Source organism: Acromyrmex echinatior, chromosome 13 (genome assembly GCF_024713525.1).
Source record: "Acromyrmex echinatior isolate Ae372 chromosome 13, ASM2471352v2, whole genome shotgun sequence".
Taxonomy (NCBI): domain Eukaryota; kingdom Metazoa; phylum Arthropoda; class Insecta; order Hymenoptera; family Formicidae; genus Acromyrmex; species Acromyrmex echinatior.
Genome location: NC_141864.1, coordinates 12,435,946 through 12,463,945, shown reverse-complemented (window position 1 = coordinate 12,463,945; position 28,000 = coordinate 12,435,946). Strand labels below are relative to the sequence as shown.

General features: G+C 33.2%; 2 protein-coding genes and 2 long non-coding RNA genes across 5 annotated transcripts in view; 3 read left to right on the top strand and 1 right to left on the bottom strand.

Moving 5' to 3' along the window:
- LOC147907660 (uncharacterized) overlaps positions 1-28,000 on the top strand; it is a 54,270-nt gene that overhangs the window by 15,422 nt on the left and 10,848 nt on the right. The window lies entirely within an intron of this gene.
- Positions 870-4,032, top strand: LOC147907661 (uncharacterized). Its single transcript, XR_015547189.1, has 2 exons — positions 870-1,873; positions 2,002-4,032. It is a non-coding gene; the product is annotated as an uncharacterized LOC147907661 (long non-coding RNA).
- hyx (cell division cycle 73 hyrax) lies at positions 7,254-12,706 on the top strand. 2 transcript variants are annotated; one of them, XM_087412661.1, is made up of 4 exons: positions 7,254-7,543; positions 9,897-11,125; positions 11,437-11,578; positions 12,529-12,706. In XM_087412661.1, exons 1-4 carry the CDS (start codon positions 7,413-7,415, stop codon positions 12,563-12,565), a joined length of 1,539 nt encoding a protein of 512 aa, XP_087268787.1. In that variant the 5' UTR covers positions 7,254-7,412; the 3' UTR covers positions 12,566-12,706. The 2 variants fall into 2 exon arrangements, with proteins under 2 accessions (XP_087268787.1, XP_011069159.1); XM_011070857.2 differs by having other exon boundaries at positions 7,257-7,543; positions 9,897-11,167.
- On the bottom strand, positions 14,228-27,272 carry LOC105154996 (doublesex- and mab-3-related transcription factor A2). Its single transcript, XM_011070853.2, has 3 exons — positions 26,872-27,272; positions 19,012-19,269; positions 14,228-15,451 (listed from the first exon to the last, which is right to left on the bottom strand). The coding sequence occupies exons 1-3, from the start codon at positions 27,082-27,084 to the stop codon at positions 14,768-14,770; spliced, it is 1,155 nt and encodes a 384-aa protein (XP_011069155.1). The 5' UTR covers positions 27,085-27,272; the 3' UTR covers positions 14,228-14,767.

Here is a 28,000-nt window from a genome sequence, read left to right as displayed (position 1 = left end):
TCGCAGACAATCACCTTTACGGGGATAAGTTACGTTTGTAACTTTTTTAACTTAACTTGAAACGCAAAATCAGTCCCCTTTTATTATAAATAGAATCTTGAGGTCGATTCTGTATCTTCAAACAAGATGAAAATTACAAAAGTAAACAAATTTACTAGGTGTTGACCAATGAAATTATTAGTATTCTAGTAAGTTCGTTCATTTTTGTAATTTTTACCTCGTTTCAAGATACAGAATCCTTGTTACGTCCCGAGTAAGGACGCTGAGCTAGAGTGAGATAGCACGGACAAGTGACATGTCCCAGCAAATTAAAATTAAAATTACAACTGTTATATTTAATTAGAGATGATGAAAATGAGTCCAGGCCAAGCGGAAACTTCGGAGCCTTTTCTCAATAATAATTGAAGCTTAAATAATTTAGTTAATGTTGATTCGATATTAACGTAATGGTCATGAAAGTTAAAGTAACGTTAGGTTGGTTGGAACAAAGAAGCAACACATACTTTTAATTTGTCGAAATGATAGATGACACTGATCAATAAAATGATTAAGGGTACGTTTCCACTGAACGCGTTACATGTCGCGTCAAGCTGATTTTTTATACGCAGCAAGCTGCGACAGCAACTCGTTGCTATTGGTTAAAAATTTTACTTGAGATGACGTACTTACGACACAAAATACATTTTGCCGCATCTTAAAATTCAATCGAACGAACAATGAGCAGCAAAGAATTCGAAGCTGAGAAAATCTGCAATATTTGCAAAAAATGTGAAAATTGAGTACATTTATAGTGAATACATACAATGAGTACATTTTTATTAAGATTTGAAATGATAGGAATATTTTAAATTCTAAATAATTACCTGAAATGATAGTTGTCCAAATTGTAATTGCGTTAACAGTTGCCATATAATCACAAGTTTTTATCTTTTTAAGTTTTTTATATTAATTTTCGAGCTAAGCAAATAAAAGATACATATTTAGGTTAAATTTTAATACATATGCTATTACCCATATTCCTTTTCATGCGCAGCAAATGCAGCGAAAGCAATTATGAAAAATTTGCATTGACATTTTTGCTGCCGCAGCATGCTGCGCATGAAAAGTCACCTTCACGATGCGACGCGAAAGAAGAATAGTGTCGTACTAATTCACACTGAACGCATTACCACAGATCAACGCAATACAGCGAGAAAGTAATTTATAATCATGGAGGCCTATCGACAGCATTTGCGAACGAAAATTTTTGGCATGATACTATTGCATAGACGAATGAAACTTGAGAAAAAGGAAAATCGAAAAGGTTTTACCGATTCTGGGAACGTCCCATACTTAAAACGAGACCAACTCATGGGAACTGGAAACATTTAATACAGGAGCTCTGCTTATATGATCATGAAACCTATTTCAACTTTACGAGAATTACCACAAACTTTTGAAGAAATTCTTTCTTTGGTTGGATCATAACTAATACGACAAACAACAAATTTTCGAGAATCAATCTGTGTAGAAACTCGATTATTATTAATAATTCAGTCAATTTGTCTCTAGAATCTTTTATCTCTAGAATGTCGAGCAAAATTACAACGCATCACGTAAAGAGTTGCGCGTCAAATGATATTGTACAATAAAATGGGATGTTTTTGATTAGTTAACTCGCGACGCGACGTGTGACGCGCTCAGTGGAAACGTAGCCTAAGAAGAAAGAGAGTATCGCTTTCGATGCAATTTATTAAAGTAAATTAAAGTAACTGTAAGGTGAAATATTAGGTGCGCAACTAAGTTTCCGCTGTTTGTCAACAGATGGCTCCAGCAGTAAGTGCTGGTCGATTCTGACATAACCTAAACGTCGTGAACCAAGCTTAGACATATGGTAAACAAATCGCTTTGAAACATTAGTGATTTTGTTTTTACGTCATATTCTTTTGTGTGAAAATGTCTGATTTTGTGCCAAATAATCGTCATAAGCGGGAAGTATTGATTTTCTTCTTTCATTCGAAGAAAACGGCGGCTGAAGCGCATAGAGAGCTCCAAAAAGTTTACGGAGATGCTGCTATAAGTGAAACAACGTGCCGAGATTGGTTTCGTCGCTTCGGTGATTTCGATGTTGACGACCGTCCGCGTGAAGGAAGGCCAAAAACCTTCGAAGACGCTGAATTGGAGGCATTGCTCGATGAGGATCCGTGCCAAACGCAAGAAGAGCTTGCTTCAGTATTAGGAGTTACCCGCCAAGCCATTTCCAAGCCATTTTTTCACAATAAAGTTGCATTTTCATCAAAATAATAGCGAGAACTTAGTTGCGCACCTAATAATTATTATATTAAATAAGTCCAATAATAATAATGGAACATGAAATGATAGTATATGTGAAAATATGTATAAATTGCATATATTTATTTAATAGTGGATAGTTAATGGGCTATGATAATTGAGCATTATAGAAAGAATCTGATACATTAAATGAATATAATAAAATAATTCATCTCCACCCTGATGAAAATGTAAAGCTTGTCGAAACATCAAAGAAGTGTGAACAAAGATTTTTAACGCTTCTTAAACTTAACACTTCATTGACATTCCATTGACTCTTAATGATTTTGAATATTTATACATACTCCACGAACTCTCCCCAAACGTAAAGTGTGCCCAAAACACATTTCCCACATTTAAAATTTTTGTTTTCATTAATTTAACGTTTCTCAAACGTTTTTCAACACTTCACAAAGAATGCCTGGAGTGTACTGATACACTTCCTAAACACTTCATTTATTAGTACTTCGTCTACGCTTCCTAAACGTTCGGCAAAAAGTATACGGAGCATTCAAATACGCTTCGAGTACGCTTCCAGGATATAGAGATAAAAAAATTTATTTTAAAACGAAGCATTGAGTAGTATGCGGCATCGCCACCAGAAGAACTTAGCGAGAACTAACTTTTCGAATTTAAAAAACCGCACAGACTAGGAAGACGTAGCATTGAAAGATTTTTAAGTTGTATTCTAATCAAATAATTTTTTGAAGTAAGCCTCTAGGGCTCCATAAAGAAAGTATAGCATTTTTTTTTAGATATTTACCGAATAAATGAAATATAACATTACAATCCGAAGCGCCACTACGGTCTAAGTATTAAGATGTTGAACTAATATATATATTATTCAAACGAATGAATTAATTTCAGAAATAATAATTACGTGTCGATATGGTTGTCGACATTAACGCAATTAATCTGAAATGTAATAATCCCCCCAAAATTCCCCAAATTAATCTTAAAAAACTGTAATAAACTTATTGCGAAAAAATATTGCCTCGGCCGGGAGTCGAACCCGGATCTCTTGCATTCCGTGCGAGCGTCCTGAGCCTTTAGACTACCGAGACCTTAGCAATAATTTTTCGCAATAACCGATATGTATCGAGAGTAACGCATTATTTCAGCGCGCGTTTATAAACAATAAGATAGGAAACAAGACCGTTTATATTAAATAACATTACAATCCGAAGCGCCACTACGGTCTAAGTATTAAGATGTTGAACTAATATATATATTATTCAAACGAATGAATTAATTTCAGAAATAATAATTACGTGTCGATATGGTTGTCGACATTAACGCAATTAATCTGAAATGTAATAATCCCCCCAAAATTCCCCAAATTAATCTTAAAAAACTGTAATAAACTTATTGCGAAAAAATATTGCCTCGGCCGGGAGTCGAACCCGGATCTCTTGCATTCCGTGCGAGCGTCCTGAGCCTTTAGACTACCGAGACCTTAGCAATAATTTTTCGCAATAACCGATATGTATCGAGAGTAACGCATTATTTCAGCGCGCGTTTATAAACAATAAGATAGGAAACAAGACCGTTTATATTAAATAACATTACAATCCGAAGCGCCACTACGGTCTAAGTATTAAGATGTTGAACTAATATATATATTATTCAAACGAATGAATTAATTTCAGAAATAATAATTACGTGTCGATATGGTTGTCGACATTAACGCAATTAATCTGAAATGTAATAATCCCCCCAAAATTCCCCAAATTAATCTTAAAAAACTGTAATAAACTTATTGCGAAAAAATATTGCCTCGGCCGGGAGTCGAACCCGGATCTCTTGCATTCCGTGCGAGCGTCCTGAGCCTTTAGACTACCGAGACCTTAGCAATAATTTTTCGCAATAACCGATATGTATTTTTTCGCAATAAGTTTATTACAGTTTTTTAAGATTAATTTGGGGAATTTTGGGGGGATTATTACATTTCAGATTAATTGCGTTAATGTCGACAACCATATCGACACGTAATTATTATTTCTGAAATTAATTCATTCGTTTGAATAATATATATATTAGTTCAACATCTTAATACTTAGACCGTAGTGGCGCTTCGGATTGTAATGTTATTTAATATAAACGGTCTTGTTTCCTATCTTATTGTTTATAAACGCGCGCTGAAATAATGCGTTACTCTCGATACATATCGGTTATTGCGAAAAATTATTGCTAAGGTCTCGGTAGTCTAAAGGCTCAGGACGCTCGCACGGAATGCAAGAGATCCGGGTTCGACTCCCGGCCGAGGCAATATTTTTTCGCAATAAGTTTATTACAGTTTTTTAAGATTAATTTGGGGAATTTTGGGGGGATTATTACATTTCAGATTAATTGCGTTAATGTCGACAACCATATCGACACGTAATTATTATTTCTGAAATTAATTCATTCGTTTGAATAATATATATATTAGTTCAACATCTTAATACTTAGACCGTAGTGGCGCTTCGGATTGTAATGTTATTTAATATAAACGGTCTTGTTTCCTATCTTATTGTTTATAAACGCGCGCTGAAATAATGCGTTACTCTCGATACATATCGGTTATTGCGAAAAATTATTGCTAAGGTCTCGGTAGTCTAAAGGCTCAGGACGCTCGCACGGAATGCAAGAGATCCGGGTTCGACTCCCGGCCGAGGCAATATTTTTTCGCAATAAGTTTATTACAGTTTTTTAAGATTAATTTGGGGAATTTTGGGGGGATTATTACATTTCAGATTAATTGCGTTAATGTCGACAACCATATCGACACGTAATTATTATTTCTGAAATTAATTCATTCGTTTGAATAATATATATATTAGTTCAACATCTTAATACTTAGACCGTAGTGGCGCTTCGGATTGTAATGTTATTTAATATAAACGGTCTTGTTTCCTATCTTATTGTTTATAAATGAAATATATTTTAAAATATCATTTGCTTACCAAAGACCTCGATTACTTTCACGTTCGTCTAAGAACTTGATAATGCTCCTTTTACGTTCTCTAGACTGCCTAATCACGCTCCATTTACATTCAACGAACATTCTGCTCGTACTTACCAAAGAACTTATTTGTACTTTTATTTATGTTTCTTTAACATTTAGTTGACGATTCTTTTACGTTTCATGTTCCAATTTTCGCTTCTTATGAGTTTCATTTTTGTTTCCGTTACTCCTTTCTTATACTTTGTTTACACTCCAATTAACGCTTTATTGACATTCGCTTTACGTTTCATCAGGGATTGAGCAATCATAAAAAAAAGTTTGTATAAATAAAATGGAAATTAAAAATAAAAATAATCAGAGTTAAACGAAGTAAAATCACATGCAACGAATTTTTTATTGATAAAAAATTTATATTTATTTATTTATTGTGATAATTATTTAGAATACAGGCATCACCGCGAAATTTGATAAAAATATACTCATTCAATATATTTTTATTCAAAATAAAAAAATCTGGCGGAAAAACATGGTGATATACTTCATGAAGTAAATTATTAAATGTAGAGTTGAGCTATGTTTGAAAACATTACCCGAGTGCTCCCATGTTACTTTATTCTTGTGTTTAACACTGAATAATAAAATAATACACGGGGCCACACTCGGATGACGTTTTCATTATGTAGCTCTAATAACTGTTCAAGTAGAAAAAACTCGTTTTTCTATTACATTCTCTCATTTCGAATGGAAACATATCAATATTTTTATCAAGTTTTGCGATAACATCCATTTATCATATTCTGAAGCTACATTCCAAGGAAAATTTTACTCTATATGCTATAGTATACGTTACATGTACTATATATTTTGAATGAAAATTTTCTTTGGAAACGAAGTTTTGGAACGTAGCCCTAAACGTCCTCTCGGAGAAAAATTTTATTCGAAATGTAGTATATATTATATATCCTATATATTTTGAATAAAATTTTCTTGGGAAAGTATGTTTTGGAATATAATATAATTTAAATAGATACCTCTATTATATTGGGTCATCTAAAAAGTATCCGCGGTTTTTTGTCACTAGATGTGTGTTGATGGTCATATATCTAGTGACAAAGTACCGCGGATACTTTTTAGATGACTCAATATTTATCCTTTAGTGTTCTATGTTTAAAGGTACTTTTTCATGGCGGCGATTAATCGCAACTTTAGCGATCGGAGGGTCACATGACGAAGGGTATGGTCAACGCAATGCTGCAAACACTTTAAAGCGCTTTTGAACTGGTCAATTTGTAAAATTCTTTCTTTTAATTGGTCCATCAAATATTTCAAAGCATTTGTAGCGAGATTTTCACCACAGCCTATATCACTCACAATACTTGGCAGTAAAGGACATTATGATTTGGAGCAAAAAGAATTGTAACAGGAGTCAATCGTAATATCTATAATCGCTACTTTTTATCGCGCATTTCATTTTCATGATAGCAAAAAAAAAACAGTGATCGATAAGTTTCGTCGCTAAATTTCGAGCGATTTAGCGATGCATGAAAAGGCACCTTTAGTCTTTGCACAAGGCATGTCGCTAAAAGTTGGATTAATCTAACTTTTCAACAGTGTTGCTGACGATAAAAAAATGGGCAAATCGAAGGAGAATTCAGTCACGTGATTATTTATCGCTGCGACAAGCGACACTATGAAATCACAATATAATCATACCCAGTAGCGATAGTGAACTTTTTTATGGCTGCAATTTTTAATGCGCATGTGTTGGTTTATACATTTAGAAATATGGCCTGAAATATAGTCTGTAAGAGCCTGTCCTATCTCTACTGTGCTCTACTGTGTACATTTCACAACATGGCGGTGAATCACGTGACCTAAGAACTCCTACATCAAAAGTGCCAACGATCAGTGTCGCTACTGTTTATTAGTCTATGACTCTATTGTGTATGATTATACTGTGATGAAATTGTATGTATGTACTTTCCTCTATCTGTTTTGTAAGTCTATGGGCATAGCTACTGTTGCGCGTCAGCCTGAAATGTTCCAAAGTCGTTTGCAGAACTCGCGATTTTAATAGGAGAAAGGAGGGTAAAGGGGACGCCGCAAATACACCAATTAGCTTGGTCAAGTCTTGCTGTTTCTGAGTTTTGTGACCATGGCGGATCCGCTGAGTTTACTGCGCCAGTATAATGTTAACAAGAAGGAAATAATTGAACGCGAGAACCAGATTATATTTGGCGAGTTCTCCTGGCCCAAGAATGTCAAGACCAATTATCTGACTTATGGGTGAGTGTACATACAGCAAAAACGGCGTCTTGGAATTACTTCGTGCGGTTACAATCTGTGCTTGACTGCCATCTCTAAAGCAGAGTAAGAGAGTCGGGAGAAAGAGGGAAATACGATGTATATACGAGGCACTAAAGCCTAACGATAGAGAAACAAATTCATTATAGATGTACTTTTGCCAAGTCGAGCTAGAAACATTCATCATGTGCCTTGTTACATCTGTGATTTTCCTCTCTAAAACATTTTTTAATTTTCTTTAGAGACTTAAGGTTTGTATTTTTTTTTGTATATTTCTAATCTTTTTGGATATTTTCTGTATATTTCTTAACAAAATTTATTTTCTTTTTTTATTGATGATGATCTTTATTACAGGATTGATTCTTCTAAAAAAAAAAGATTATACATGCACATTTGAAATTCAGATATATTTCGAGTGATTATACTTAAATATAATCTTAAAATCTCTTATTAGAGTATCACTCTTAGAAAAATAAATAGTGATAAAATATAAAAATTTATTGTTTGTGAAGATTTATTGTGATATAAAACAATGATACAGCAAATACAGCATTTTAGTTGTACACATTTGTGTCAACTTGTGTTATATTTAGAAAGCACTGAATTATAAGTAAAAACTTTTGTTTCAATGACCTTGATTTTGACATATGTTTTTAAGATGACTCTAAGTATATTTAAAAAATTTTAGTTGCTCATTTATTAAAAAGTTATTAATAAAGAAATTTTAAAATAAAACATGATTTGTAGTATAAATCCATATAAAATTTGCTTTGTATCAAAGTGATTGAAATAAACTCTAAAAACAAGAGTTTTTAAATATATGTTGATTAAAAAGACATTAATTAATTTCAAGAAATCAAAATCGCTTTAAAATTAAAATTTCTTACATTCTAATGAACAGTGTAGTCAGCCATCCGTCTTCTTTAAAAATTCTTTGTAAATTTGAATTTGAAAATCACAAAGAATTTTTAAAGAATATGGATGGCTGACTACACTGTTCGTTAGAATATAAGAAATTTTAATTAGACTATAAGAAAGTTTAGATTTATATTGAATTGAGGAAGACTCTGTGAGTTAAAACGTTTACGATGTTTTAATTTTAAATATATCAAATTTTAATTAATTATACATCTATTTTCTTTTGCTCGATTACCATTATTAGGATTTTTATAGAATCTTTGTAATCTAAACAACCACTAAGCAGTGGTTCATGTCAATAGATTCATGTCAACTTCAGAGGAAAAAAACTTTAAACTTTATTTCATAATATGATCTGATTTAAGTGTTTCATTTTTGCATGAATCATTTTTCTTTTTCTTGCAAAGATCTATAAAATCATGCTTGCTCTGAGGAAATTGCAGCAAAAGATATAACATTTCTTCTCTTATTTTTGCTTTTTTAGTTGAATTCAAAATCAAAACTAGATTGTGATAAATTAGATTGCGATTTTAAGTTCAAAATTAAACATTTATTTTTGTATGAAAAAATTTATAATGAAAGCGTTAGTATATATTACATATTTTATTTGAAGAGTTACAAAAATTGATAAGATAATAAAAGTATCTTATATTTTTTATAAAATGTAAAATATTTTTTTAGAAGGAAGTGCTGGAAATTTTATTAGAAATGTTGACCATATGTTTTGTTATGTCTATAATTTTTCTCTCTGAAAAATTCTTTGATTTTCCTGAGAAATTCCAAAACTTAGCATTTATACCTTTTTATGATACCTTTCTAAATTCTCTTTAACAAAATTTAATTTCTTTTTCTACTGAGCTTTAAATTGATCCTTAAATTTTACTGCTTAATAGTGTTTCTCAATCATTTTTCTTTCACTTGTAAATCTAGGAAAGGTAGGATCATGTTTGTTCTAAAATAGCAGTACAAAATTGTTATTTTCTTACCTTTGTTTTCTTAGTTGAATTTTAAATCAAAATTAAATTATGATACTTTACTTTAATTTAAAGTTTTTATAACAAAATTTATACTGAAAGCAGATACACAAGTTTGATTCCAAGTATAAAAGTAATCTCAGATTTATTGCATTTCTTTTTGAAAGAAAAAAAAAGTAATAAAATCCAAAGAAAAATTGACAAAATATTAAAATTGCTATGATATATACAATAAATATTTAATTTATTTTTCATTAGATATACACGTTTACATTAAATTGTAGGAATGCTTTTTTTAGTTATGACCGTATATTATATATTTTGTTTAAAAAGATATATAAAGATTGAAAATGATAAAATATTTATAATAAAAGTGTCTATTATTTACAAAATGAAGAAAAATCTCTTTGAGAAGGATACTTATATTTCTTTCTGTTTTCCAGATCCGGAAAAGAAGGGACACCCAAGGAATACTATACACTCGAGTGTCTTTTATTTCTACTCAAACATGTTCAGCTTACACATCCAGTGTATGTGCGACAAGCAGCCGCGGAGAATATCCCGGTGGTGCGTCGACCTGACAGGAAAGATTTACTGGCCTATCTCAATGGTGAAACTGCAACGTCAGCCGCCATAGACAAGTCGGCGCCGTTGGAAATCCCAACACAAGTGAAACGCGCCGCCGAGGATGGCTTAGAAAGCGGCTCATCGAAAAAACCCCGTTTCGAGGAGACCCACGTGCAAAAGGTGAAGGAGCAATTAGCTGCACGTCTGGATGCTCCTAAGGAAGCCTCAGTTACCGTCGATAATATCAAATCCCTCTCGGAGGCAATGTCAGTGGAAAAGATTGCTGCAATCAAGGCAAAACGTTTGGCGAAAAAACGTACTACTATCAAGGAGAACGATGATATTGGCATGGGCTCGGATCTACGCGTAATCCTCGACATGGATGTAGACGATACAAAAGACATCGTGTCCCGCGAACGTCAATGGCGAACGCGCGCCACTATCTTGCAGAGTAGCGGTAAGATCTTCGCAAAGAACATCTTTGCGATTCTGCAAAGTATTAAGGCACGTGAAGAAGGTAGGCAGAAGGGCCCAATCGTACCTACGCCCATGGTGACGCCGCGCTCGACACCCATGAGGCCTCTTCCACAACCAGCCGTCTACAATCGTTACGATCAGGAACGTTTCATCCGGCAGAAGGAAGAAACGGAAGGCTTTAAGATCGACACCATGGGAACGTATCACGGCATGACCCTAAAGTCCGTAACTGAGGGCACAAATCCCGCCGTGAGGAAACCCCCGACCAATCCGTCCGCCACGCCAACCTCTGGTTTACTGCCGACATCCGCCGCTAAACTAACGCCTCAGCAAGCCGCGCAGAACAAACGACCCAGTCGAACGCCCATTATCATCATTCCTAGCGCCAACACATCTCTCATTACCATGTACAACGCTAAGGACATCCTCCAAGACTTGAAGTATATTAGTAATGAGGACAAACGGTCGCAGGGTTGCAAGCGAGAGAATGAAGTGCTTCTTCAACGGCGGAAGGAAGGTGGTTTGACCGTACCTTATCGAGTAGTCGATAATCCACAAAAACTCACAAATGCCGATTGGGAGAGGGTCGTTGCTGTGTTTGTCATGGGACCGGCTTGGCAATTCAAAGGTTGGCCATTTGATGGTAACCCAGTGGAAATTTTTTCAAAAAGTACGAAAAAAATCTCTTTGTAGTGAAATATACATATATATATATATATATGATTATTTTTGCATTTTTATACTATCTTTTAGATTTTTCTCAGTTTATGGAAATAATGTGCCATAATTGATTAGGCGTTTTATTAAATTGCGAAGAATATACATAAAATATTGTAAATTTTAGTCTTTACTAAAAGAGAAAAACTCGATCACATATGTCATTTTTATTGTATTTTAAATGTGTGAGCAAAAATGTGAATGTTGTTTCTTCTTTCACAGTATGTGCGTTTCACTTAAAATATGATGAGATGAGGTTGGACACAAACGTAGCGCGATGGGCTGTCACAGTGATTGAATTGAGTCGGACAAAGAGGCATTTGGATAGAGCAGCATTAATGATATTTTGGGAACATCTCGATAAGTGAGTTATTAATACCCTATTAATTTAATTTATTATCACATACACATACTACTCCTAATATAATTTCTGAAATTAAACTAATAAATTATTTTTTAAATTTAATCTAAGCTTTTTAATTCTTATTGTTTTATGAATAGTATATTACGAATAGAGTTGAGAGAAATTCAAAAATTGCTATATTTAGAAATTATTATAAAACGTGAGATATTGGAACTCTTGGATCCTTAGTATTCTAGGACAGAAGTTAAATCCTTATTTTATATTTTGAGTAATCAAGATTTATTAATTTTTTAATTTGTATTTATTATCATTATTTTTTTTATGAAACTTGTTTTACCAATTTTTTTCTCTGTGTTTAATATTTTATTTTTATTTTGATATAACATTTTGATATTAACATAAAAGGAAAAAATATCATATTTTTTTCAATGAAATAACTAAATGTGGTATTTTGTAACATGGTATGTAAGTTTTTTATTAATAGGATAATAAAAATGCTTTAAAGTAATAACAAATCTGTTTAATTTAATAACTTATTTTAAGATTTTACTGATTTTTGCATTTTCAGTTCCAAAATCCTTTCTCCAGTTGGAAAAATACTCAAATGCATTATATTTTAATAAATAGAAATTGTATTTTCATGTCATATACACGTTTTGTGTTGATTAAAACAATGCATTTTTCTTAATTTTCCAAAAGAAAGATCTTATTAAACGAAATAAATTATGCAAGTTTTTTTCTCATTAAAAACATTTCATATAAATTATAATATATATAATTATCATAATATATGGAGATAACTACTTTTGCAAATGGAATACTCATATATATATTATATATATATATATATATATATATATATATATATATATATATATTTTTTTTTAAGCTATTCCATTAATCATCATTAAATCAATATCTTTAATAACAATAAGTTTCTATTTTTACAGGCATATGATCAAGAACAAGCCACATCTTCGTTTCTGAAATGATAAAGCGATTCAGGTTGCAGAAATGGCAATATATTGATCCCTGCGTCCCATGCTCCCATCGAATTTTTACCAGAAGATATAGGACCGTGAGGTTCTTTGCCGATGGCGTTGTGACGCGCGATTATTCGTGGATAAAGATATCTGCGATAAGCAATGTGATGTGTGACAACTGAATCGTTGTCATATTATGTTAGATGCGTTTACATTTTATTGTTGCTTGCACGAATAAAATACGAAAAAAAATTGCAACGAACTATGGGCCGGTCTCACTAATTCCGATTAGTCTAATCGGTCGATTAAATGTCAACTGTGATTGGTTAATTCTGCCGCAAATGCAATTGGTCAGTTCCAATATATCAATCTGTTGATTAAGTTAGTCGGAGTTGATGAGACCTGCCCTATGCCTTCTTTAATTGAAAAGTTAAAGCGGCTCTACATCGAGATTTTAGTATATTTTATATATGTAATGATTACACATATAACCAGATATTGACTCTCATTATTATAATTAAAAATAGAACGCTTTTTCCGTACTTAGAAGCGTGTTTGGATTTCCATCCGGGTGTTCCTCAGTCTTTGTTTAATATTCAGTAAACAAGTATGGAGTGATACCTGAGTAGGAATCTGAACATAGCTCAAATATGATCTTCGATAGTCCGGTGTGATCGAACTATGGAATATGTATATTGGGTACGTGAACGATTAGCATTTGCGCTAAATACTTGTCTCTAATGTAAATTGTTCTTCATTCTTAGTACCAGGTTGTAAATTATTTTTCTAAGTTTTCTGATCTCTTATTCTTAAAAGAATAAGTATCTCTCGACAAATTTTGTACTCACGAGATTTACAAACCTAGCGTTAGTTAACTATCAACATTTTGGCATATTCCAATATTTTACTCTCCATGAAAACTTAGATGTTTGTGACAAAATATTGGAATCTGATTTCCCCCACTCTATGTTTTGAGATTATACTAATGAGAATAGGAACAATATCTGAATATACTTATAAAATCGCACCTTTTTAAGCCATAAAAAATCAATCGATCATAGTCGATTATTTTTTTCTCATTCGATTGATCAATAAACTTAAATTTACTTCTATTATGTTTCGAGATTAAAAGCTCATTGTAGACGCCGCTTAATACTGTTAAGTTCTGATAATGATTATACTGCGTATTCAAAGCTAAATGCTTTATTCGAGGATCGAACAGAATATGAGTGTAAACAAATTTCAAGTGCCAACACGACGAAGGTTTGTCTCGTTCAATTTTTCAAGCAAGCGAGCAAGAGGTATTACATTTCCACGATCGATAACGGTATTAAGTTTCTTTGCGCGTGCTTTGTAATTCGAGACGCGACACCGCGAATCCTCTCAGGGGAGAAAAGACGGAGCGAGGATTCGCGAGGGGGAATTCGGTCTGTTTTTCTTGCACCTAAAACCAAAGCCAAAGTAAATCGCTCGCGGCTACGGTACGATTGACCGGCTGGCGTTGTTTATATGTGGTGAATCGAATATTTCTAACTAGATTACCGACGCTCTATTACTTCGACAAATACGATGGATTTCATTCTGTCCGATATCCTCTGTGCGATACCGTTTTTCTCCCCCCGAGCAACCACTTGAGAGAGAGAGAGAAAGAGAGAAAGAGAGGCAATTGTTGCGCGTTTCTTTTCAATTATTCCCCATTATGTATTTTTTCACGGAAAATTAAATAACACCGTTCTTTCTTTTGTACAACGAGTCAAAACTCAATTAATAATATCATAACACTGTAATTGGAACATACACTATATCGCTCAAAAGTTCACCTCGAAATTTTGAAAACAAAGTTTAATCAATTTTACTTATTAATATTGTAAATATACAAAAGTTTACGTTGTTTAAAATATAATAAGTTATTGTAATAGTGTATGTTAAAAAAATATAAATAAATTTTAAAAATAAAAATAGTATTTTTATTTCAAAATTATAGATTGCTGCAAACTTCTAAGCGATAATGTGTAAATAATGTAATTATAATACTTTTCAATTAAAGTAAATTTCGTATATAAATAGAAAAAAAAATTATGAAATGTTTCAATCCCTACATATATATTTTCTCCAACTTCTTTTATTTAGGAGAATTAATATTAAAAGACTATTCTGCAATCAAATCTACCGATACAGTTAGCTATACCTCTCTAGAGAAATACATTTAGGTGAACTTGTAGTTGCATTGCGTGCAATTGGGTTGCACACAAGGGATGCTCGGCAGCACAGCCGCGGCGGGTGGCAGATGATGCAATATGCCCGCCGATCTGGCAGCCGACAGCCGATCCGCCGCCACTTGGGCGCACATGTGTGCATCCCTCAGCTGCTGTTGCACGCCGGAAGTGAAGTAATTGTTGTAGCGAAAATTAAGAGCGACCGTCTCTTGATCGACCGCCGTTTTCGCAATCGGCAGGTCGGTCCCCTTGGCGAATTGCTCGGTCGGCACGATGTTCAGTAGACAATAACCCGCATCTCCGTAGACGTTTCTGGACAGACTGGTATAGATCGGTGCCAGCATCGTGCCGGGAATCTGTTGCTGTTGTTCCCCCATGGCGCTGTCAACAATCGTCTGCGGGGGCCGGAAGGCCGAGGATGTGTGGCTGATACTGGTTGACATCGCTGGCTCGGTGATGCCCAGGTTGTCGCTCGCGAAGTACTCGATTGCCTTGAGTAGATCCTGACCGCAACGTTGCAGTACCAGTTGCAGGACCGACAGCTTGGTATTCGGGAACAGGCGGGCTAGAGTTTCCACGGAGGTCTGAGATACCAGGCTGGTTTCCCTGACTCCCTCTAGCTTGCCGGCGTCGAAGAGGAAACTTCTGGATCTCGAAGAGGTTTCCAAGTTGTCCTAAGAGGAAATTATGTAGAAAAGGAAATTATGTAGAAGAATCTTTTAAAGGGAGCTTTCTAACAAAGTAACTTGTGGAAAACCAGTTTGTTTTCTAAGAGTTTTAAGGTTTGATTTTGTCTTTAGAATTCTAAACGTTTAGAATTTAAAATGGAATCCAATATGATGGATTGAATAACACAAAAATAATCTATTGATTATTGTAAAACTCAGTTTTATGAGTTCTTGGGATTACTGAATTTGAATACAATCTAAAAATATGAAAAGAAAGAGTATAAAGAACCACAAGATATAGTTAGTGATATTTAATTATTCTTGCATTACGAATTACAATAAAAACATTAAACGTTTCGGCCATAATCTGGCCATCTTCAGTAAAATTAATAATATTCTTAAGACGCAGAGTTACATCAAGTTGGAATAAAATTCAATCGTCGTGTGTTATAATTGTAAAAATTGTGTTAGCATCAATGCGACGCTGCTTCATATCATAATGTTAGAACGTCAGAAGTCATATAGTGAAAAGTGTAGAACGAGAATTTCCAGGTTCTAATTTACAATAATTTATTTTATTATTAATAATCTTTTAAAACGGAGTATAAAACAAAAGAAACATTACCTGTTTTACAGCAAAATAAATTGATGAATTACAAGTATAATCATTACACAGATAGAAATTTGTCGTGACACTATGTGTTGTTATTGGTCGTATCACATATTTTTCCGCTATTTATATCCATGAGTCAAATAGTTTAGAAAGTTCTAGAATTATTTATTAAGTGCGAGAGAGATCTTTCTTTAGAAGAGGAAGATAAACATCAGGCAAACCTTCAGTATCACTTTGTTTATTGATCCTACTTATTTGGTTTTTAATGTATATCATTTCTGAAATTCTTCGTTTCATCAATGATTGTTCTGTATCTAAAATTTCAATGTTATCCCAATCAAACTCATGCATTTCATTCACACGATGACGTGAAACAACTGATATCTCAGAAGTAGATTTCTTAATATCAGTCTTGTGTTCTTTAATACGAATTTTTAATTTTCTCTTAGTTTAGCCAACATATGACGATTCGCAATTCAAACAATTAATTTTATAAACTACCCCACAATGGTCATCCTTAAGCAAGGGATCTTTTCCTGTTTTTATAATCGTATTTAATTTATTCATCGGTTTATAAGGTCTATATTAAAACCATGAATATCTGCAAGTTTTTTGAATTTTTCAGAAACCTTGCTTAAGTATGGTATCGCGAAAAATTTTTTCTTGTTGGAATCATATTCATTATTATTTACTTCGCGATTTTTTTCTGGATTAGTTCTATTTTCCAAAGTTTTTATTCTATTGTTAATCGTCGAAAATACGAATTTGAGAGGATAGCCATTATTGAGAAGAGTGTGAAATGAATTAAATCCGAAATGTTCTTTTCATGAAATTTGGGATGGGACTACATTAAAATTCTATCAAGCTGCCCAATGATTACTCCCTTTTTATGTGCTAATGGATGATTCGAAAAATAATTTAAATATCTCCCCGAATTGGTAGGTTTTTTATACATATCAAAGATGATGCTTCCTTCTTGAATCATTATTTTAACGTCCAAAAAATTAATACCGTTTTCATCGCCAAAATCAACCGTAAATCTAAGTCTGTCGTGGTATGAATTAAATAAATCTAGAACCTCTTCAATCTTTTCCTCATGTACAGCTAACACAATGTCATCGACATATCGCAAATAAAACGGAGAGATGATATTATTTATAGTGAAAATTTCTTGTTCTAAGTCTTGTAAGACTATATTCGCTAGTATAGGCGATAGAGGAGAGCCCATTGGCATGCCAAAAATCTGCTTAAATATTTTTTTATCAAATCTGAAAAACGTGGAGTTAATTATGATCATAACTGCTTTAACAAACTCATGCAAAGGAATCGAAGTCTTATTTTCAATCCAGTTCCATCTACATTCAATGCTTTTTAATACTAAATCCCTAGGAATGTTAGTGTACATGGAGACCACGTCAAATGATATGATATTAAAATTTCTTTCGATAACTTTTCCATTAAGTTTGTCAACCAAATCATAACTATTTTTTACATAACTAAAATTATTATTATTACTATTATCGATAATTTCTTTTAAGAAGGTCGCCAGTGAATAAAAGGCGCTGTTAATGCAACTAACAATTAATTTTAGTGGATGACCTTCTTTATGAATTTTTGGCAGTCCGTAAGATCTCGGAAGTTCACTATCAGAAACATATAATTTTTGTATATGCTTGGGTCACTGTATCCCTTGTTTTTCCAATTTTTTAATAAGTTCCTAATTTCTAAATTTATTTTTATTAGTAGGATCTTTATCTATTACCTTATATGTCGTCTGATCATTAAGAATTTTATACATTTTCTCCCAATAATTTTCACGATTCATGATTACCGTAGTGTTTCCTTTGTCCGCTTTCATTGATTAACACATGATTAAAATCTCAGGATTCTCTGAGATGAATCATTTAACCTCTCTTATACTTTCTTGTATAATTTTGTTTTCAGCCGATTCCGTATCACAATTATTAATTGACTTGAGGATGTGGAATGTCTCATTTCTGACCGATTTACAAATTTCCTCGTCAGTTTTAAACAAATTATGTTCGATGTGTTTAATGAACTCACGTGTAATTTGTTCTTTGTTCGTTAAATTATTAGATAAATTAAAATGTTGACCCAATTGTAAAACTATTTTAGTTTTATTTGGAATGTCAACCTTACTCAGATTAATGAGCCATTTCTCGTTGGTATTTGAGATATCAAATTTTGTATTGAAGCTACCAGGATTGATCTTAATATTGTAAACCGAATATGTGTTATTTGATATCATTTTATTAAACACGTTTTTTGTAATCAAGGGTGCATTAGACAATCTAAAAATATCAAAATTCGAAAGGGTAATGAAAGAAGAACTCGTGTCACAAAGCTTACATTCACAAGCTTGTTAAAGTTTGGAAGTTAATGCACTTATAATCACTCGTTGTGATCCGTTTCTAAGGGTCAGTTACCAATTGTTTATGTAATAAATCAGCTTCAAGTAAAGTGAAACTGGAAATTTGATATTGCTTTTAGCAATGTTAAAGTCTCTAAAACTGAGTTTTATGATAATGAGATGACCCAAGCAAAACAATAAGCTATGATAATGTTAAATTACATTCAAATGAATCGTGATTGATCAAATGAAAAGTGATTTTTAACAATTATTTTGGAGCCATTTTAGTTATTATGCCATTTTTATGTTATTATGATTTTTTCTCTGCTTAAATTGGTTTTTTTTTTAATTTTGTCCACGCAATATTGAATCCGTCATTTTAAGTTTATCTTTGACGTCAGATTTGAATATAAATCATCATTATTATTAGTTAAATTAATCCAATAGTCAAGTTACATGAAAACAATAAATAAAAAAGGAAATATAAGTAATCGCACGTTCTCAAAGAATTAATTAACAATGAATCCAAATTGACTTGTCACATTTTGTTATTTTTTTCTGATGATTCTGTTTTGTACGTACGGAACAGTTTTGAACACGAGCAGGTAAAGCGTCATCGGTCGATACACGTGGAAGATCATTGGTATCCTCAGAAATTCCGTCAAGTTTCTTTGTAACGGGAGTCGCATTTTCATTTTGATCCACCATAGATTTCGGCTCAGTCACGGACATTCCGAAGATTTTGCCTGGCGGAAGTCGATCGAGCTTCTGTCCGGTGGCCACCTTTGCCATTTTAAGAGCGATTGCGTCCTCGGCTGCCTGTTGTCTCTTCAGAGCAACCTTCCCGAAAACAACTGTTTTAATCCATTTCCAAAAAAAAATTTAATTTTTTCTAATATACTTATTTCTTAAAAATTCAATAAATTTTAACAAAGACATAATTATCTTACGTATTTTGCACGATTCTGGTAAAAGCAAAGAAAGATATCGTGAAAGAGAAATTGATAATACTAGAGAATATATATATTATATATGTATACAAGGGAGAGTGGCCTAAATCAGACTGTATTCCAAATAGGACCTTTTTAATTTAAATGAATTCGATTAAGCAGATTTGCGGGCTATTTATAATGTAAAGTCTTTATAAGACATATGACAGCAGTTTGATAGTTCTCTGTCATAGCATTCATAAAATAGACGCAAATATGTATTTTCAGAAATATGTATTGCGAAAATTTTTTTTACAAAGAAAATCTTTGTAAATTATTATTTAATAGGTTGTTAAGAATTTAGAAGGTAATTGATTTAAGATAATTAAAGAGTATAGAATTCAAAAATATCAAGCGTTTTGTAATCATTTTTGCGGTTTATTGTAAAATTTGTTCCAAAATTCGGAAGGAATTAATTTTTTAATTATCTTAAATCAATTACCTTTCAAATTTTTAATACCTTTTAAATAAAATTCGTGCCCAAATCGGACCTACAATACAGTAGATAACTTATAGGCTTGGTTGTAGTACTGATGATCAGCCGACCAGATTTGGTCCAAAGAATTAAATCAATAAAATATCAGACTCAGATTAATAGAGTTTTATTGATTTCAATTTTAATAAAATATAAATTGTCATTAATTTTTTTTCTGAATAAAATTTTTATCTTAGACTGTGTTAAATTACTCATTTTTACTCAATACTAACAAAAACACATTAAAATATTTTAAAATTCTATCTAAAAATCAATAAAAATAGGAATGTCTGATTTGGAACTATTGGTTCTAAATTGGACCGGAAAAAGTATTTCTATATTTTCCATTATAATTAAATATAGGCGAGAAATACATCAAAATGGTCTAAAGCAAAAATGAAGGAAATTAAATGATTTTTCCAACGGATCGGTTTTACGATCCGACTTTATTTACGCCTTATAGAGAACAAAAACTACAAAATATAGGTCCTTACTCCATTCTCCCTTATATATACAGATTTTTTAAAATACATGAATATAAGAAAAAATATTCTAATTGAAAATATTTCCATATGCTGAAAATAGTTCATTAAATATTAAATATTAATATATGAATAATGTATACCTATATCTATAATAAATAAGTCCCTTAAAATGTATAAATCTAACAGAAAATATCTCGATATAAAATATTTCTCTCTAGACATTAGAAATAGATAATTTAAAGTCATATAAAATAACAAAGAGGAGAACGAGTAAAAATATGGTAATAAGTAAAAATAAGTAAATAAATAAGTAAATAAATAAGTAAAAATATTCGTATCGATTCATCGAGTTCCATGCTATAATTAATATGGCGAAACATTCAACGTATATAAAGATTCTTATACATAGCGCATAACAATCGAATCGTGATGGATCATGATTGCGTTTGACTTATAAATGGACCTGTCGCTTATGTATGGGCCGCATTTACCACGCTGTTATTCCAAGCTGGACCACCCGCAATAATCTTTCACGTCGCTGATGCTGGAGAGAATCTACTAGGCCAGCTTCATCCCATTTTCTTGTCGATCTCCGTACGATCACCAAAGTCCGAAAGAGATAACTATCCGATTTCACTCGGGACGGGTCAATATATCGCCATGTGTTTCTCTCTCCTCTGCTTGTTACAAAAAAGCATTCGCTACAAAGTTTTATTTAGGGAAATACGTCGATGAGTCATACGACATAAAATTCAATCAGTGTACAATTAATATTGCGATTTATATTAATGATGACGTGTCCTCGATGTTTATTAAAGAATAATTTATTCCATGCTCTTTGAAGTTTATGAGATTATATTATTATATTATATAATAATAAGTGTCAATTTCTTGCGGTACAAACGTAAAATTCAGTAAAAACTGCGTATCAACATTTCATTATACATAGATACGTACTCTGTAAAAAAAGTATCTAAAATTACATATAAATAATATATAAAAATCACACAATTTATAGTGAAAATATATAAAATTGTACTTTTTTATAAAAATTAATATTTTTATCTCTAATTGTGTAATATATCTTTATATTAGAAAAATACAATAACAATTTATAATTTTTATAATTTTTATATATAGCATTTATACTATTTTATAGTTTTTGTATGTAAATTTTTGCAATATTATACATATAATTCATAATAGTAACATCACACGTAATATATTTGCATTTTTTTGCATCTTTCGTACATATCGACAGCATTGCTTATGAAACAATTATATGTAATTTGTTGGCGAATTATCATGTAAATCTATGAACTTAATTTTAATTGTAAATTTGTTTTTGTAAATTTGTTTTTGCAAATTGTTTAATTACTATAAAGAAGAATAATTTCATTTGTAAGTTATAAGTACTTCACTTGCCTGTAGTGTAACATTGTGTTACATTGTATGAATATACATCTTTAACTGTGGACTTTAAAATTAATTATTGTTATTGCAATATTACACGAAATTTTTTAATAGTATATGGAAAGAACAGTTTTGCCGAAGCAAAGGAGATTGGAACGTTGGCACAGTTTTCACAATTTTGGTTCCCAGTAGCGCATGTTGATTTACACTTGTAGAATATTAGATACGTTTAGGAACTGTATATAAACATATATAAAATAATTAATAAGTGCTACCTGAACTTTTTAAACAATTAATTATTATGTTTAAAATGTACTAACATGATAGAGGGAACTTCTTTTCTTGCCCTGATAAATTGACACATTAGATACATATTACGGTGTAAATTGCCTTTATAATAAACTTTATATTTTTCACATTAATGAAAATACAATATAAATAAACAGTAAATATGTATTTTTTAGTAAAAATTGTATCTTTTAAAATATTATTTTCTAATAATCAAATAGCCAAATGTTATATGTTACAGAAAAACAAATTATTTTAGTTCTAACTTATTTTAATGTAGAAGTACACACTTTCGTTAGACTTTTATGGGTATTTTCTTCGGAGGTACCAAAGGGTTTACGGATTATCGTGATCCATTGCTAATGCCAACGTTTCGCGTTATTTCGCGAATCTTATCGTTCACTCTATCAGGACGAGGAGCGTAACTGATATCTGGAGACACGGTAGTGTCTCGGAGTTACCTTTTCATGCCGACGCTCGACGCTCATTTTCGGCGTCAAAATAAGTCACGTGATAGAAATTGACGAATATCAAGCATTGATTTTGATCACGTGACCTGTTTTGACACTGAAAATGAGCGTCAAGTGAAAACCCAGCCTAAGACAAGCGAAGTTTAGATGAATGATAAGAAATCATTTCACGAAACGTTGGTACTAACAACGGATCACGACACGGCGATAATTTGCAAACTCTGACACTTTTAATATAAAAATATTAAATATAAAGCGTTTCGTCAGAATTAAGTTGTATTCGAATGTTCACGCGTAGTACAGCTAAATTTTCCTTAAATAGAAAGCCTGAAATTACCTCATTTCTACATATGTCTGATTTTAATCATTTCATTACAACAATTTTACTGTTATTCAAAATAACATATCATAACAGACAGACTTGTCTAGCTAAATTTTTTAATACTTGAGCAAAACTATTCTTTCCGCATACACACACACACACACACACACACACACACACACACACACACACACACACACACACACGCACGCACGCACGCACGCACGCATATATATAAATAATTCCAATAATATCTCTTTGAGCTGTTGATATTACTTTCGACAGCGTTAATCATCGTGGATCAACCGAGTTCACGCGCGGCGCAAAAGTTTCCGCGGCAAAATTGCGCGGTGCACCGGCGATTATTGCCGGATGGACGGTCGTGAACGCATGTTTTATTTGACCGCAACCACCCGTGTGAGTTTCTCGGTCTGTCCGACTATTTTCGTTCCAAGATACAGGGGGTAGCGTTTAAACGCCGCTCGCTCCCGCGCGCTTACCGCATCGAAAGTCTCGCCGCAAACAAAGTATCGAGTGTCATAATGCCTATGCAAACAGAAATGAAACGCTATATCCCGAGCGTTAATGGATTTAATTTATCTCGCCCCCTCCTGTCGCTCCTGTCTCTTCTCTCGGGAACGAAGACCGCGAGATGCGTTATGCATGCGATGTCCGAATTTCGATCTGGTCTGGCAATTACACGGTTCGCATTTGGCTGTTTGTGTTAAGAGAAAATAAATCCTTGATTATCGGAAAAACGCGAGGAAACCTCGCGTTTGACCTTCCGGAGCTGATGCCAAAATCTGTAACATACGCTGTCCATTTAATTTACGTAATTAAGAGGTAGATATGTACAATATTATAAAGAAAACTAAATTTTTTTGTCATTTTTCAACAAAGCGGTTTATAATGGATCCATTAGACCTATTGTCAGCTCCGGGGAGTAAACATATAGCAATCGATATAAAAATAATGACGCACTGATTGCTCACTTTCATTAATTAAGGAACCAAAAGGACATAAAATCTTGTACAAAATTTTAGTATCTATATTTAGTAGTAAATATATTTTACTCAAAACATATTTTAATAAAAATAATCAAAAAATTTACAGATGTATAACATAAAGAAAATTGTTTAATATTTATGACATAAATGAGAGTGGATTCAGTAGATCCACCGTTAAATAAAAATCATGACACACAAAATTAATCATCCCTGTTAAATGTTGAATTAAGAATTCCAATCCATGAAAGTGTTGACAGAAGTTGGAAATTTTTATTCTTATATACGTATTCGTTATCTCGCCGATTTTCTATCATTTGTTCCATTTTGTGGGGGAAAGAGAGAGAGAGAGAGAGAGAGAGAGACGCGATTCTCTTTTCATTAAAGGGATGCAGAACATGACGATAACGAGCTCCGATCGAGTGTGTCTTTAAATACCGAAGGGTGAACCGTGCGAAATAAAATATCGGAAGCATGTTAATCACGCTCAACTGGGCGTGCAGCGAATTGACATTTTTCTTTCACATTTTCCCTACACGATCCACTCAAAGCGCGGAGATAACATGCTCGCGCATACTGAATTAGTGACGGCCGGCATGAACGGGGCGAGATCCGTGACATTTACATACATTCGCGGATACATGATCGCGCAGATTTGACATTTCGGATCGCGTCGTTCGTATAAACTTTCTAATATTAAACAGCGAGGAGACTCGTAAAACGATACAAATAAATAATGGCACCGTTGTTGGTAGAACGATGTTACTTTGTCCGTTATTTTGCATAAATAAACAAAGAGAAGAATTCAGGGAGAATGCGTGCTAAGAAATATGTAAGATATTGGACAAAAAATCGAAAAGGAAAGACAAATGACAAATTGGATCAGACTCATAGGGAAAGAACGATTCTACTAAAGTAGCTAAAAATTTAACTAGATACAGATTTTGAAAATAATTTTGTCAGTCTATTTGTAATATTGCTTATCATACTTGAGTTTCTTACATAATTATTTTGATGAAGGAACTAAAACAACTTAAAAGTTTTCAAAAAAAATTTTAGTTCGTGATCACTTACTTTCAAGTTATAATTGTTTGAATTTTACATTTTTGCATAATTACACTGCAAAATTCAATAAAAAAAATCATTTTTTTTCCTCTTTGAAATATTACATACCTCGAAGATTTTCTCGCACTGAACACGACACTGTCGTGAAAATTTGCGTAGCACATCCAATATATACAGGGTGCGTCACCAAAATCCAGACATATTTCAATTTAAATTTTCCGCTATATTGTGTCTCCGCCAGAGGTTGTTGTTGGCGTCCGAGAAAGCCTCATGCTTCTAGTAAACAATCATTCTCAAAATGGCCGCGATGTTGAAACCAAGTGCGGAGTATAATCGAAGAGCCGATCATCGAAAGCCTTTGCGCTGGGCGCTCAGCAACGGAAATAATTCGGTTCTTTGGATACTCAAGATCAACCGTTTATGACGTTGCGGCAAAATATACGGCTTTAGAACAGTCCAACGAAGATTCCAGTATGCCAGTGAGGAAGAGTCACTCGAAAGAATGCACGCGAGGACTCCCGCAGTCGTTGAAATGCTCAAGCGCTGATTTCGGATGACTCAGGACAATCGTTGCGAAAATTAGCATCGATTGTTGATGTAAGCGAGCCAACAATGCGTCGGATTGTCGAGAAGGACCTTCGATACAATTCGTACACATTAAAGATACGACAGATGCTCTCTGAGGCTGCCAGGACAAGCCGAGTTGCTCGCCTCGGCTCCATTCTGGTCTCCCAACAGCTCAGATTTAAATCCCTTAGACTACTACGTATGGAGCGTAGTTGAAAGGGTCACAAACAAGTTTCGGCATCCCAATGTGACGTCATTAAAGATTGCTATTGAGGCAGCATTCATCGGCATGGACAGCGCTACGTTACAGCATGCCTGCGAACGCTTCAGACTGAGAATAGAGATCGTCATTCAAGTTAATGGGAGATATATCAAATAATTGTGCTCTATAGGGATCTCTTAAGTGTCATGTAAAAGGATTTTTTGTAATATTTAATTTTTCATTAAAAACATTTTGTTTAAAGAAATTGTTCGATTTGTCCGGATTTTGGTGACGCATCCTGTATATATATAAAATTTCAATAAAATTATTTTTAAATCTATGTAAATCTTTTAAATCTAACTAAATTTTTAGGATTACTTCAGCAAAGTCGTTTTTATCCTTACTGACTTACCCTTATTAACTTTCAATACGATGATTTTTCGGTCCTTTATTATATACAATAGGTTATTCGTGTCTCGGATTAATTTTCATTACTTAATTTTTATACAAATATACAAAAATTCTTAAGTGATTCTTACATCTTTAACATTTTTAGAAAGTTTTAATGTTGTATGTGTTTAAAAATATCACATATAAATGTTATAATTAATTACTTGGTGCTTCTAATATTTCAAAGAAAAGAAATGCGCACGAATAACTCAATCATATGTATTAAGAATTGAAAAATTAATTGATGCATTATTAGCACACTAAAAGTGCTCACTTAATTTTTTAATAAATTGTTTTGATAAAAAAAAATCATCATTTTCATTACAAATGTGATTGATTTCTTAATGTCGGTATACATGAAATATAAAGTGGCTGCCAAAAATTCTCGACCAATGAATAATTTTATTGTATTGCTCAGGCGAGAAATTTTTACGAATAAAGATTTATACAAGAATTTTAAAATATTCTAGTATTTAAAATATTAATTCTCAAGTTAATTATAATAAGAATTCGATTAACTAATAAATAAAAAAATAAATTAAAAAACAAATGGACCAAAATTATTATAAAATTATTATGTATATTGACCGGAAACTATTGGTATGTATATATATATATAAAATTTGTATACATACAAAGAATTTATTTTTAGAATTAGTTGAAGGATAGAATATTGCAAAATCGAATTTCGCAATTTCCATGTACGGCTTACCTGTGCAGCCATCACTCGCTGCCGTTCGGCGATCAGGGAACATTTCGGACACAGACATTCCCGGTAACGACATTCCCGCTTGTGACCCCGCAACCACGAGATGAGGCCGTGATTTCTGCAACGGGCACACTTCGGTCTCCGCTGTTTTCCGATCTCCGTTCCCTCGTTGTTTTCGTTATTCTCCGACCTGCTCCTGCTCTTACCACGGAGCATGGTAGCGTCCCACACCACAAGAAATCAGTCAATCGTTTCTCTTTTTCTATTTACTCGGCTGCTCACATTGCCCGGCACGGGCAATCTCGTTGTAGAATCGTGTCAGAAAAGAAGATCCAGCAATTATTTTGTTTATTTACTCGCGCACGTCTCCGTTGATCGTCGGAGGAGAATTCGAGCAGCAAAAACGTCTGCGTTGAGATTTTAAATCCTTTCGAAATGTACGTCTACACAATTTCTCTTGGTGAGCCGTTATAGAAAATTAATAAACTAAATATCAATTTTACAAAATGTATATTTATTATCGATAATGTAATATATATATATATATATATATATATATATATATATATATATATATTGATAATATAATTATTATGATATTATATGATAAAACTATGGAGTCTTTATCAAGCGAAAAGTTTAAAGTTTCCGAGAGCAAGAATCACGAGACTGGAGATTAAGATTGGCACGTGGCGTTTCCGCGCGCGATTTCTTGGCGATTGTTAATTTAGAACTGCACGAAAAGAGAACCGGAGCAATCTAATCGCCGCGTCGGCGAGATCTCGTCTCTTCCGGCTTGACGATGGACCTCCATTCGATTGGCCGCGGATGTGCGGGTGTACCGGGCGTTTAGGCTCTTCCATGCGATTCCGCGGCGGATCCCCGGAGCGGAGGAAGGTCGAGAAGACAAACAGCGGCTGGACCACCCTTCTTCGACGATTGGTTCCGTTGTGTTTACTCTTATCGCCACTCCTACTACGAGACGAGACTCGCATCGCAGGGTATCGCAGTATCCGAGTATCGCAGGGTATCGCGGATACTCGCTGTTGTATGATTTTATCTCATTTTTCCGCGTTACTTCGCAACGAGGATACGCCACGCCGCGAATTAAAAGGGAAATTAATGGGTCGTG

Coding starts and splice junctions, on each gene's coding strand:
- hyx (XM_011070857.2), top strand. CDS start 7,413: ATGGCGGATCCGCTGAGTTTACTGCGCCAGTATAATGTTAACAAGAAG. Junction 7,544..9,896: donor ACCAATTATCTGACTTATGG/GTGAGTGTACAT, acceptor TCTGTTTTCCAG/ATCCGGAAAAGAAGGGACAC. Junction 11,579..12,528: donor TTTTGGGAACATCTCGATAA/GTGAGTTATTAA, acceptor CTATTTTTACAG/GCATATGATCAAGAACAAGC.
- LOC105154996 (XM_011070853.2), bottom strand. CDS start 27,084: ATGCTCCGTGGTAAGAGCAGGAGCAGGTCGGAGAATAACGAAAACAAC. Junction 19,270..26,871: donor AGCGAGTGATGGCTGCACAG/GTAAGCCGTACA, acceptor GTTTTCGGGAAG/GTTGCTCTGAAGAGACAACA. Junction 15,452..19,011: donor CTCGTGTTCAAAACTGTTCC/GTACGTACAAAA, acceptor ATTTCCTCTTAG/GACAACTTGGAAACCTCTTC.